This window comes from Mizuhopecten yessoensis, unplaced genomic scaffold (genome assembly GCF_002113885.1).
Source record: "Mizuhopecten yessoensis strain PY_sf001 unplaced genomic scaffold, ASM211388v2 scaffold9417, whole genome shotgun sequence".
NCBI classification, from domain to species: Eukaryota; Metazoa; Mollusca; class Bivalvia; order Pectinida; family Pectinidae; genus Mizuhopecten; species Mizuhopecten yessoensis.
The window spans coordinates 25,277-40,457 of NW_018408037.1; the positions used below are offsets into that span (position 1 = coordinate 25,277).

The window sequence follows — 15,181 nt, forward strand, 5'->3', positions numbered from 1 at the left end:
CTGTCAAAACAGGTAGGAGTAGATCTCCGGACAGAAAAACAAATACTGAAATGAACAAAGGGCAAGAACTTTTGGAAAAGTTGTTAAATCAATATTCTCTTAAGGGAGACACAACTTCATATCATGATTATAATGTATACCAAGTTTCAAAGAGATCGGTTGAAAAATGTAGGAGGAGATTGCCGGCCAAACAAAAGTTTACGCCGGACGGACAACCCCATACCATAATACTTCCGTCAAATTTGACGAGCGTATAAAAATAACAAAATATGAAAAGAATAAATTTACATTTTGTTTATTTCATTTTTTATAATGAACATGTCTGTGTATTAGATTTCAGAATGAAATGAACGCAAACACACGTAATATAATAACCGTCAAAGTATATATGTACAGTACAATTCCTCCCTCAATGCTGATAATACCCTTCATGCTGGAGACCGGCATCATTATAATATTGACAGGGTGTTTACATGTACCTGATACTTCTGTAGAACTATAGCCGCCGGCTGGAGTTTATTAAATCTTTGTACATGTATACATACATGATATCATCATCCTATCCATTTAGTGAGCATAAAATGAGCCAATAATCCTTTTTATGATGGAAGATTTTTCCAATCACATTTCTCATTATTATATTAAGTAGAGAATGAATACTGGAGTCGTGTATGTTCTCTAAATCAAATAATTTTAAAATTGGAAACATTCAAATTCCCTATTTCATTACAATACTCCATGAAACAAACAATTGTAGACTTGTACATCAGAAGTGATCTTGCTTCAAAAATTCTCCATACCCCATTTTATTGTGTATAGAAAATATATAATGTCTTGGTAACTCTTTCTTTGTTTATAATGGCACAATTTAATGTACAATAACTAGCACCTAAGAGATAACTAAAAGTTTTTTTTTCTTTGAAAATGTTTAAGTATCAACTAAGGATAAAAAACATGACCCCATAACCAGTACTTTTCTCAAACATAAACATTTTTTACAGTGTATACACTTACTGTATAATGAAACCACTACAGCATTGCATGTTTTTCTGCAACTTTTTGCAAGTACATTTGGACCTTAGATGTCTATATATCATTTTGATCCCATGTAACCATTTTTTTCGTTTTACCTGTCAATATGTTCTATGTTGTGGTGTGACCTTTATACATTGTATATTAGGACCTTTAGGGCCACTTTACATTGTCTACTGGGACTCTAAATGTCTGTACATTGTATATTGGAACTCTTTAGGATCCGTGACTTAACACTGTATATTTGGGTCTTGCACTGAAATATTGAATTATTTAGAGAAAAAAATGATCACTTGTATGTCTGATCCCAAGTTCTCAAACTAAGGGGAGATAGGCAAGTAGTAAAATGCAGCAGAGAATTCCTAATGAAACCATAGGGGACTGGTAGCCAGTCGAATTGGGTCTCTATATGACCTTATACATGTACAAATGTGCATGGATACTCGACCCTTTATATCTATACATTGTACATTGCTGCACCTTAGACCCATATGTTTACCTGTGGTAATAAGCCTAGGGGGATTCTTCTTTGTAGTACATAGGGTAACAATGGGTAGTGGAACTTCTCTACCCAGTATATAGAATGATCTTATTCCCTAAAGTGTGAGTTTAATAACAAGCATCAACATATCGCCAGAAAATATACTCTATACAAAGTAAGGCTTCAAGTATTCAATATCCTACAGCACCACAGCGAGCAGTGTTTTAGCAAAATATATTCTGTATTTGACAGCGTACTGTAAAATAAAAGTGGATATTGTTGTGTCTTGGTTATAAAGCAGGCAGTATAACTATATAGTGATACCATTATGTTATCTGTAACATAACTGCGTATGATTTCAAAATGTTTTAACTATCTTAAACGCCCTCAAACTATTACTGTTTGTATGAATAGACAGGAAAAACACTTTTAATGTCTACATGCAATATAAAATAATAGGTGGGACACTACCTGAAAATGATTCAGTTTTAAAGCTTTACCTACACACTATGATGTAGTTTTAAAGCTTTACCTTCACACTATGCACTGAAATAGTGTTTTGTATCCTACAACTGATGTTGGTTTGATAAGTTTTTTCTACTCAACATTTAGATAATTACATTTTAAAAGATAGTGAAAAAAGTTTAGTTTAGAAAAATAGATACAGATGTACAAATAATGTGATGGCAAGTGTGGTACCCATTTAAAACATTTGAATTTTCCCCTCACTAAGGGCACTGAAAGCCTTAAATAAAACAATCTAACATTCAGTGACAGAACAGTGAGGTAGAAAATACACGGTACAGTTTGCATGCATCAGTATGTAATTCATTTGAAAAACTTCGAAGAAATCTCCGACACTTGAAACATATATCCATGTAGTATTTGAATTTCAGTTTATTAAAGTTGTAAATAGCTAAATTTTCGAAACATATATTTTTGTTTAAAAGTAAATTTTGAGTAATTCTATTAGCCTAGCCTATACTTTCATTATAAATACTAAAAATGTTGGCTAATCAAACATAAAATTTATCATCATAAAATTGTGATTTATAGCATAACAATAATAAAACAAAAAGCACAGATTACAGTTTTTACATACTGGGCTAGTATAGGTAAATATTTACTTTCCTTTATTACTCTAGGTGTAAATTACTCTTTGCAGGATCTTGCTTTATAGTGTGAACAAAAAATTGAATGTGTTTACTAATTTGATTAAGCAATTTTATAAACTACAAAAATATGTGGGTTTTCTTCAGGTTAAAGGCACATGTTCATTGTACAAAGGAACAATTTCATAGAAAAATAACAACTTATTCTGCAAAAGGTAGATCAAGACACAAGCTTGTAGTGCTACTGAATCAGAAATATAATTAATTCAAGGAATTTTATGACTTTCACATTTTCAAAAAAAGAATTTGTTTAAAAATGGTGTGAAAAACCTGTGTCATATTACAATACATATTGTCAGTAAATGATAATATAAAACCACCAGTAACTGCCTTCTCTCATTCCTTTTATGATGTTGAACTGATTTGATAGTGACCAGCTGACTATTTGTCATTGTAATCTGCATGGATCATAACTCCAGGATTAAAAGATTTCAATTGAACCATTAAAAACAATTTTACAATTAAACGATTGACAAGGAACGGAGACAGTTGTAAACCACATTTTGACACATACTTAGCCCCTTGATTCTGTGGTACTTGGTACTCTCCTTGTTTACTACGACAAAATGATGCAGACCATAAGTTGTAGTACAGGTGGCTTTGTTAACAACAAAATATTCTACAAGGCTCGATACTTATATTGTCAGTTTCTAGGAGTGTACATAATTACTAACATGATAGCGACACAATTTGCAGGCTTCTTTATCCAACAGAAAAATTACAGTGCAAAGAATTACCACAATCAAATCCAGTGCATGGAATTTAGTTTGTTTCACTTTCTTTGTGTTAAGTCCTATTAACAGCTACGGTCATTTAAGGACATGCCAGGTTTTGGTGATGGAGGAAAGCCGAATTCCCCGGAGAAAAACCACCAACCGTACCTGGCGACTGCCCCCTGGTAGGTCTAGAACCCTCTACCCAGTGGTGGAGGGCTAGTGGTTGCAGAATGACGGATGCCTTAACCACTTAGCAATCGTGACCCACCTTAACCACTTGGCCATCGTGGCCCCTAATGGTGCATGGAAGATATACATTGTTTAAATATATATTACATGTATAGAAATCTTCACTTTGTATGTTAATAAACTTATTTATTTTTTGCAAAAATCTATCTTCCCATCATAATCACATTCTCAAAAACCAATCTTATACAACAAACACTGCAATCTACATTCTTCAAAATAATCCTCCTTATTGTAATATAAGATACATACATCTAGTTTTCACACTGAGATTTGAAAGATTTTGGAAGTCTTCCAGCAGAAGATTTTGATCTGCATGGTTAGAAAAAACTTATGGCAGAAGAAAACTGCAAATACACATGTAATGTTGTTCCCTGTAGATTCCGTAGCCCTGATATTGATATGAACACAGTGACTTTATGTCATTTGATCTTAATTAGTCCCACCACAAAAATATCTAACAATCAGTACTGAAAATCTTTGTGGTCCCAAATGGTGCACAATGAAAGTATGAACCATGAAAATTGTGTTCTTATTTGATTGGATAAACAGGTATTTTAAAATAAACTCCTTTTTCAAAACTTTTATCTAAAGAGAGAAAGTGGAGAAATAAAATGAAAACATTGAATATATTATTGTCTTCCTGTAACAGAATTAATCATTATTAACAGATAAAATCATCAGCTCATAGTTCTCATCACCATTTAGAATCTACAATCCTGACATTCTTATTGTGTGTTATTCAACTTAACTATGTCCAGTTGATTTGTAACTTTTTTGTGATTTTGTCTTTTTGATGAGAGAAATCCAAAGCCTAACTAGAATTATTACAAAAAGAAAAGAGAAAAAATGTTCTCACAACCGTTACTACAATGTAACATTGGGTATAATCCAGCAGACAAATTAGTCTGTGGAATTGTGATCATGAAACTAAAAACCACACATTGCTATGACATACGGTGTGGCAAATGTCACACAAATTTAAGAAAATATACCTTGCCCCTAGTATTAAACTTAGGCACACCATCCAATATTAGCCAGCTCCGACAAATACTATAGCACTATCTAATATTACTAGCTTAACATCTTACAAGACGCATCATTTTCATTTACCTCATGTACATAACATCTCAGTTAACAACAAACAATTACAATATACTTCTGAAAGTATGTAAACAAAACATTATTATAGAAAACCTGCATACTGATAGACAATTCAAAACTAAAAACTTCAAATAATTTCTGTATTATAGAAAGTACACATCAGTAGCAGAAAGTTTCCAAAAGGGAAGGGGGAGGGCAATAGCTAACAACTTCTCTTAGACTTTTTTTGTAAAAGTACCAGAGAGGAACCATGTTTCCCTGTCATAAAAGTATTATGTACATTCCTTCAGAATAACCTGTTATTTAATAATTAACACAACTGTTATTCTCTGACATTCAAACCTGATTGTTCATGTATATAATATCAGATAACTTCGATAAAAATCAAAATAACAATTAATCTAACAGACTTTCCTGAAAAAATGTTTATAATCCTCCGTATTCCGATAACCTACTGACTAACTGGTGAAATACCATCGACACAAAATAGCACAATAGAATTGTTCATATATCAAAATAGTCAATCTCAATACAGAAGAATAGACGTCTTTTGGGTTTTTATATTCTTACATACACATTTACATACTGAATAAATATATATATTTAACATGTTCATGGTTGATGACTTGGTTACGGTGAATTGTAGCACTCTGAATCTTTCCCGACAGTTGATGGACAATCCTTCCTTATTCCAAGCATGCACCAAAGCACTTCTTAACAGCATCTCTAAAAACAAAATATTTTTTTTTTATTGTAGAACTTTTATTATTTAAATAAAATAGAAAATTCGAAATTCTACCATGTCATCGATGTAAATTTAATGGCATTTTTCATAGGTCGGCAACCATGAGTTGTTAGACAACTGACCATGCACATGCCCCAATAAATATATGCACTTGCACTCTAGAACGCCTTCCGTTACAAATGAAGTGTTAGAATAGATATAATGTTGAAATGTATACGGTATACTGCTGGATTTGAAAACATTGTATTATATATTCTACCACAACACATGATGTACGTTTGTTGATTTTTTCCTGAAGCACATCTTTTAGGTAAGTACACTTGTTTCAAGTTTAATAGTAAATCACATGTCACATGACTGTGTGACATGACTTGAGGGATACTGAGTTATAGGATATGCCATAGGGCATGATAATGAGTCTGTTATAAGCATGATGTACAATGGCAAGCTTACAGAGTTATGAAATATTCAGATGGAAATGTATCTTTCCTATCGAATAAATCCTTATCACACGAAGATTAACAAGATAGCCCAAAGTAGACAACAGGTGATGAAAATCAAATCTAAAATCACTAGCCACCAAGAATAATGTTAACCCATTTAATTTTGGTCAATAAAATCTTCATATTCCAAACAATATCATTAGACTGATAACGATATCTATTCTTAATTAATTACTAATAAAACATTAACATAAAGCATGATCGAGTGTCAGTCAACATACAGCAATAACTGATGCACAATTATACTGATTGATTGAAACAGAACTCCTAACTTAAAAGATTTCATTTGTAATAAATTGGATTTGTTCATAGTCTTTTAAATATTTAAACATTGCTGTTAAATTAAACATACATGTGAGTAATGTCTTTTTCAATAAGGTTAACTTTTATGTAATGGCATTGTTGTATAAATGTTCATATGCAGTCTAGACATATATTTTTGTGGGGGGAACCAAAAATATATGTAGGAAATTTTCTGCAGTAGAATTGAAATCTTACGTAACTAACATACTGTAATAGCGGCTATGATTGTACTAACATATAGACTTACCTGGCAAAGGGGATGTAGGACAATGAGTACCAGGTTACAAACTGTTATAGCAGCTATGATTGTACTGACATATAGACTTACCTGGCAAAGGGGATGTAGGACAATGAGTACCAGGTTACAAACTGTTATAGCGGCTATGATTGTACTGACATAAAGACTTACCTGGCAAAGGGGATGTAGGACAATGAGTACCAGGTTACAAACTGTTATAGCGGCTATGATTGTACTGACATAAAGACTTACCTGGCAAAGGGGATGTAGGACAATGAGTACCAGGTTACAAACTGTTATAGCGGCTATGATTGTACTGACATAAAGACTTACCTGGCAAAGGGGATGTAGGACAATGAGTACCAGGTTACAAACTGTTATAGCGGCTATGATTGTACTGACATAAAGACTTACCTGGCAAAGGGGATGTAGGACAATGAGTACCAGGTTACAAACTGTTATAGCGGCTATGATTGTACTGACATAAAGACTTACCTGGCAAAGGGGATGTAGGACAATGAGTACCAGGTTACAAACTGTTATAGCGGCTATGATTGTACTGACATAAAGACTTACCTGGCAAAGGGGATGTAGGACAATGAGTACCAGGTTACAAACTGTTATAGCGGCTATGATTGTACTGACATAAAGACTTACCTGGCAAAGGGGATGTAGGACAATGAGTACCAGGTTACAAACTGTTATAGCGGCTATGATTGTACTGACATAAAGACTTACCTGGCAAAGGGGATGTAGGACAATGAGTACCAGGTTACAAACTGTTATAGCGGCTATGATTGTACTGACATAAAGACTTACCTGGCAAAGGGGATGTAGGACAATGAGTACCAGGTTACAAACTGTTATACCGGCTATGATTGTACTGACATTAAGACATATCTGGTGGGTATGTAGGACAATGAGTACCAGGTTACAAACTGTTATAGCGGCTATGATTGTACTGACATAAAGACTTACCTGGTAAAGAGGATGTAGGACAATGAGTACCAGGTTACAAGCTGTTATAGCGGCTATGATTGTACTGACATATAGCTATAGACTTACCTAGCAAAGGAGATGTAGGACAATGAGTACCAGGTTACAAACTGTTATAGTGGCTATGATTATACTGACATATAGACTTACCTGGCAAAGGGCATGTAGGACAATGAGTACCAGGTTACAAACTGTTATAGTGGCTATGATTGTACTGACATAAAGACTTATCTGGCAAAGGGGATCTAGGACAATGAGTACCAGGTTACAAACTGTAATAGCGGCTATGATTGTACTGACATATAGCTATAGACTTTCCTAGCAAAGGAGATGTAGGACAATGAGTACCAGGTTACAAGCTGTTATAGCGGCTATGATTGTACTGACATAAAGACTTACCTGGCAAAAGGGATGTAGGACAATGAGTACCAGGATACAAACTGTTATAGCAGCTATGATTGTACTGACAAGTACCAGGTTACAAACTGTTATAGGGGCTATGATTGTACTGACATAAAGACTTACCTGCGAAGGAGATGTAGGACAATGAGTACCAGGATACAAACTGTTATAGCAGCTATGATTGTACTGACATAAACCCCGCTATGATTGTACTGACATAAAGACTTACCTGGTAAAGAGGATGTAGGACAATGAGTACCAGGTTACAAACTGTTATACCGGCTATGATTGTACTGACATAAAGACTTACCTGCGAAGGAGATGTAGGACAATGAGTACCAGGATACAAACTGTTATAGCAGCTATGATTGTACTGACAAGTACCAGGTTACAAACTGTTATAGGGGCTATGATTGTACTGACATAAAGACTTATCTGGCAAAGGGGATCTAGGACAATGAGTACCAGGTTACAAACTGTTATCCCGGCTATGATTGTACTGACATTAAGACATATCTGGTGGGTATGTAGGACAATGAGTACCAGGTTACAAACTTTTATAGCAGCTATGATTGTACTGACATAAAGACTTACCTGGTAAAGAGGATGTAGGACAATGAGTACCAGGTTACAAGCTGTTATAGCGGCTATGATTGTACTGACATAAGGACTTGCCTGGCAAAGGGTATGTAGGACAATGAGTATCAGGTTATAAACTGTTATAGCGGCTATGATTGTACTGACATATAGACTCACCTGGCAAAGGGTATGTAGGACAATGAGAACCAGGTTACAAACTGTTATAGTGGCTATGATTGTACTGACATAAAGACTTATCTGGCAAAGGGGATCTAGGACAATGAGTACCAGGTTACAAACTGTAATAGCGGCTATGATTGTACTGACATATAGACTTACCTGGCAAAGGGTATGTAGGACAATGAGAACCAGGTTACAAACTGTTATAGCAGCTATGATTGTACTGACATAAACCCCGCTATGATTGTACTGACATAAAGACTTACCTGGTAAAGAGGATGTAGGACAATGAGTACCAGGTTACAAGCTGTTATAGCGGCTATGATTGTACTGACATATAGACTTACCTGGGAAAGGGGATGTAGGACAATGAGTACCAGGATACAAACTGTTATAGCAGCTATGATTGTACTGACATAAAGACTTACCTGCGAAGGAGATGTAGGACAATGAGTACCAGGATACAAACTGTTATAGCAGCTATGATTGTACTGACAAGTACCAGGTTACAAACTGTTATAGGGGCTATGATTGTACTGTCATATAGACTTACCTGGCAAAGGGGATGTAGGACAATGAGAACCAGGTTACAAACTGTTATAGCAGCTATGATTGTACTGACATAAAGACTTACCTGGCAAAAGGGATGTAGGACAATGAGTACCAGGATACAAACTGTTATAGCAGCTATGATTGTACTGACATAAACCCCGCTATGATTGTACTGACATAAAGACTTACCTGCGAAGGAGATGTAGGACAATGAGTACCAGGTTACAAACTGTTATAGCGGCTATGATTGTACTGACATATAGCTATAGACTTACCTAGCAAAGGAGATGTAGGACAATGAGTACCAGGTTACAAACTGTTATAGTGGCTATGATTGTACTGACATATAGACTTACCTGGCAAAGGGGATGTAGGACAATGAGTACCAGGTTAAAGCCACAAACTGCAATACGCAGCATACAATGGCCAATGCTGTATTTTTCAACTGAAATAAAAATTTCAAATTTGAGGATGGGTGCTTGAGGTCATTTATTGTTTTTAAATAAAATATATTAAAACTATTAGTACAGACTGTTATATATATAAATGTAAGTGCTTTTTCCAGAGTGTATGACACAGATATTTTCACAAACTTCTGTATTTAGAAAGAACTTTTTGTGAATATTTATTTCTTTTGGAAAAATTTGAACATTTATTTCATATCATATGAATTATATTTTCTTGACCAGATAACTTTTTTTTACTAGCAATGAATATACTTGTTGACAAAAAAACAACTTGGAACACCCTATTTGCATTTATTATTAATTGCAATCTGAAAAATAGCCATTAAAGTATTATAGATTCTATTTTCTCATTTTAATGAATTTTAATAACTACTGACTAACATGTGAAGGGAGATAGTTAACACCAAGGGAGATAACTAAACACCATTCTGATCATAACTTCCGTTAAGCTATAACAAAACAAAAGGTACTTACTGCAAAAGCACACACCAACGTCAAAATAAACATTACCTGGAACAGAATAAATAGCTTCAGGAGATGTACAATAGTTATATTAATGTCACAAACACTAATACCTTCAACTTATTGTAATTTCCTGACAATTAACTGAAACAAGAATGCAAATATATGTATAACAAAATAACAAGTAGTATATAATCAATACAAAATAGAAAGCAATATAAATTATAAGTAAAAGTCAAACGTTAATCAGGTTTTAACATAAAAATTCCCAACATCAGTTCCACTGCACCAGAAACAAATAACACAATTTAATAAATCTCATAATCCATGCTGGAGGTCGAATTTGCTCTTCTTTCATTCAACTTTTTTTCAGATTTACATAAAATAATATTGAAATCATCTTTTAAAATTTAAAGGGATTGAAATCATGCTAATATAGTTGGAGATGGTCTAGACTAGGAATTTTACAAAAGAGCGTTTGTAGAAATTGTACATGTACTACAAATTTTGACTGGTACAATGTAGTTGTAACTCCACTCCATGCAATTACACGATCTATTGTTCTTAAATATATATCTTCTAACTTTAACAGTCTTACTATTAACAAAATATTCACATAAATAAAGTGTTTTCATAATTTTATATAGCTATATTTTACATCAATTTTTACTTACTTCTACTTTCAAGTCTTTGTACTTTTGTTTTAAGTACCGGGTACCATTATAGGACCTTGAACATGTATGTGAGCACTACAACATTAGTCATGATGTGCATTTTCCCATAATAACGATTCGGACATTGGTCATACTTACAATTACAAGCAATGTGGCTATTATTCTGGTTTTGGCAAACATCTTTTTTAGTTGATTCAGAGGTCCCATAAGGAAACATGTGCTGAAAACAACATAATGTACTTTTATGACTTTAGAATTTTGTTTAACTTGGAATGTAAATTGAAGTCATATGAGAACTGATATCATATACTGTCAATAACTATCACTAAACAAGATTTCTATGCAAAACTTATTTAACTATATGTTGGTTTTCATTTATCTAGACCAATGATTTATTATAGTCATATATGTACATAAGTTTTTAGAATGTTATCTGTTATCAAAATCTGCCAAGATACATTATTACCCAATAGGCTTTATAAATTAGAATTAGTTATTTTTGACTGTTTCTGGCTTTTTTTCCAATTTCGGCTGTAGGGGTGAAACAGTCATAACTGTTTTCCCGGTCAGAGCGAACTGTTACCCGGTGCAAATTCGATACGCAGAATTCTCCCCTTGAGAGCCCCGTTCAAGCGTTTATTTGACCTCAGCATTGATACTAAAATATCTATTTGGTAATAAAACAATTATTTCAATGCTTTTAGGGAAACAGTCAAAACTACCATCCCTCGGTTAGGGGAAGCTCTGTGGAACTGTTTGCCAGGGCTTCCCCCCTAGCTACCTCGGGATGATAGTTTTGACTGTTCCGCAAATAGCCATGAAACATTTGTATACTAGAGTAACAAATGTCAAGGGATGGTCACTGACACTTGGTGAAATTCTATATTTAGTAACCCTGACCTTTGACCAATCATGCATACTCATAGTAAAACTTTGTCAAAGATTAGAATAACTGTAAGAGTGAAGTTTTATATAAATCTGTTTAGAAATAAGTGATCACAACACATGTTATTTTAGAATAAATTACCTTGACCTTTGACCAATCACGTCAGTACTATTTTTTTTAATGTTATCATAAAGGTAAGTTTACCTCTGAAGTGGCCTCTAAATGTACCAGAAAATGGCTGCTTGAACATGAGTGATGAACTAAGGTGAACATATTTGTGACATGGAAACAAATTTGTTAAGAAATACAACAGCTAAAGAGTGAAGATGAGGCAGTGAAATTTGACTTTTGATAAAAGTGACCTTGACATTTGATGAATAATGTCCATATCTGAACTTTCTTAAGGCCAAGGTAAGCGCAATTCTGAAGTATTACCAAATCTATTAGAAAATACAGCTGCCCATAAATTATATATAATCAAATGCTGTCAAATGGTGGTGGTAAAATTTCTGTATTACAGTGACCTCAACCTTCAACTGTTCATGCCCATCTCTCTTAAATGACCTCAATTTTTCATTACAACATGAATATGATTGAGTACTCAAATTAAATTAAACATTTTCAGCAACCATTGTCCAATTATTAATATCACAAATTATCATCGAAAATTTGATTGGTCATAATAATTCAAATTTAAACAATTAAATAAAATAAAATTTACCTACATATGTATATATCTGAATCATTAGTTATGTGTTTACCTTGTTAATGACAGTACATTTCCAAAGGTGTATAATACTGCAAATATTACCAGGCCATCTTTAAGGAATAGTAAACAGCTTCCCTGGAAAATTTGAGTGAAACAATGTTTACATATATATAACAACAAATATTTACCATGATGGAATTCAAAATACATTTTTGTATATATATAGACAGATATTTATTCGTGTTCTGCTAAAAACCAAATAGCTCTCACAAGCGCAGGAAGATTTCAATCCTTTCATATGTCTGAAGCAAGAGTGAATATATCAAAATAAATCATCCCATATATGTTTATGTATGCCCCTTCCTATATGATAGTATGTCTAATTTTTCTTTAACATCTTTAATCAGGCCATAGCTAGTCTCCAATATTTCATATGAATTTGTCTTTACCAAATTAAAGAATGTTGGAACATTTCTATGAGAGTTTGAAATGTTTTTTGTACATATAATTTGATATGAAATCTTTAACTTGACACTATCAAAATACACATGTAAAGAAGTAACAGTGTTTCCCACAAGCCTGATAAGCATGGCACGGCGCGCGCCATGCCCTTTTCCTCTGGCATCATGCCGTTTTCCCTGTTGCCATGCCTAGGGCCTTTTACCAAAAAGTTTTTTTTAGGATTATTTATTGCCTCCCTGTTCCCTGCTCTGGTCAGTGAAAGCCTGTAATACACAGTCCCTACATACTGACACCTACTTACAGAAGGCCAATTATCTTGTTTACTGAAGCTCAAGAAGACCAGGGTCAGGGCCCCAAGAGATGTCAGCTGTAGAGGCAGTGAAGACGTTCACACCTAGCCTAAGGTGGTTAACATAAGGTGAATAGATGCTATTTGCAGTCAAACAGGACTGTTAAAATCTATGTTGCATCTGCGAAATAAGTGTCAGGAAAAAGGGCACATAAGACCAAAAAGGACACTTTAATAAACAGCTTACAAAGTGCCCTTTTTTGTTTTATGTGAGGCCAAAAAAGCACCTTAAGTAACGACTAATTAAGTGCCCTTATTGCTCTAATGCACAGGCATACCAAACAGGGCACCTTAATTAACAGCTAAATAAGTGCCCTTTTTGATCTAATGCAAGACTTAAAAGTGTCCTTTTGCTTGCCACTTCTCTGTGCCCTTTTTTCCCATGTGGGAAACACTAACTGAAGCATATATATATATCTCACCAGAATTGACAGGCTAACACCCAGCACAAAACACACAATGAACCCCTTGATCCTTGTAGACCAGCTCAGGGTTGTACTATTGCTGATCTGCAAAAAGAAGTGAAATTCTCAGTTACTGCATATTTTAATATACCTAACACAATTGATTAGATGATCGAGGCCCCTGCTTCATGCATATTCCTTATCTTTAAGAAATTTCTCAAACAGGAAACAAGCATTTGTGAACAGGGACCAGGAAAAAGAAATTGTTCAGTTTCTTGAAAAGTGTTGCAGCTGATGGTAATGAATTTATACATATACACCAAGAAATAAATTATGAACTTGAAAAATAAATAAGACATTTTTACCCTAAAAACAAAATATTAGTTGCATAATTATGGAAGACTGTTTTATTGTTCGGGTCAACTATAAAAAAAGCCATGTTTTAGAAGTAAGGTGGTCAATTTTCAAATATTTGTATATATGCTAGATGTTTAAATTATGAGCATGCAGATATGAAAGCATTCGTTTTAATTTTGTTGGTGTTTCAGATTTGTATAGCTATATATCTTCACAAATTATGCAAATAGGGTGAATGTATCGTTAAAGAGAATGGGGTTGTGGTTTCAACTGCATGATGTTGATAATATCTGTGCAGATTATTGGAAGAAGAATATGTAGAAATAGAGATTATCTATTGCTGAACCAAGTGACGTGATTTATTTCCATCTGCAGTTGGTGTACTCAATATTTATGTCCCATTTCCCTTAAGCCGACAATGCAATTCAAGTAGCTTTCACTATACCCGCATAAACCATACCCGCATTAACACATGGGAATGAGTCACATCTATGGTTAAGATCACCTGTTGCTTGCTTAAAAATAACTGTTAAAAAAATCTTGAGCCCAATTGTTTTTAATACAGCAATATCGTCAACATATGTAATTTTTTTATTCCATTCAGAAGCGTTGATAAGCAATCATGCAGGAATGAAACAAAAATTATCTATCTAACTGTCACAGCAATAAGAATATTGCAAGACTACTGTTACTGTAGTTAAGTAAAGTACGATTGGTTTGTCATACTGCTGTTGTTTTTCGTATTTAACAATCGACACGCCTACATATATACCTGTGTTACAATACCCTCCTCTTCATCTTCATCATTTCCACTGAGAACTTTCTTTAATTTGTCCATTCTCGCTCAAATTTATAGTTTTGAACTTACGGCAAAGAACGAAAACTAAAACATGCCCACTTCCTGTTAACAGCGACATCACCCGGAAGTACATGTGTTAACACTTCAAGGACGATAACCAGTATCCAAAAACAAGGTGTCACACGACCAAACAAATATGGTCAGGAATGGATAGATCATATGTGCTTAATTGACCCCTTTTGACTCAAAACCGGCACAAGACTATGACTAATTCTTAACACTTTGGATCATTGCCTAAGGTCGGCTTTTCGATGTATAAAAATAGTGATTTTTGCATTTTATTGAAATAATTGCATCTACATC

At 34.1% G+C, this 15,181-nt stretch overlaps 1 protein-coding gene across 1 annotated transcript; it reads right to left on the bottom strand.

Moving 5' to 3' along the window:
- Window positions 1–279: 279 nt before the first annotated feature.
- LOC110458053 (vesicle transport protein SFT2B-like) lies at window positions 280–14,935 on the bottom strand. The gene is made up of 7 exons (XM_021509601.1): window positions 14,792–14,935; window positions 13,681–13,767; window positions 12,500–12,582; window positions 10,991–11,072; window positions 10,191–10,226; window positions 9,606–9,694; window positions 280–5,477 (listed from the first exon to the last, which is right to left on the bottom strand). The coding sequence occupies exons 1-7, from the start codon at window positions 14,855–14,857 to the stop codon at window positions 5,438–5,440; spliced, it is 483 nt and encodes a 160-aa protein (XP_021365276.1). The 5' UTR covers window positions 14,858–14,935; the 3' UTR covers window positions 280–5,437.
- Window positions 14,936–15,181: the final 246 nt, after the last annotated feature.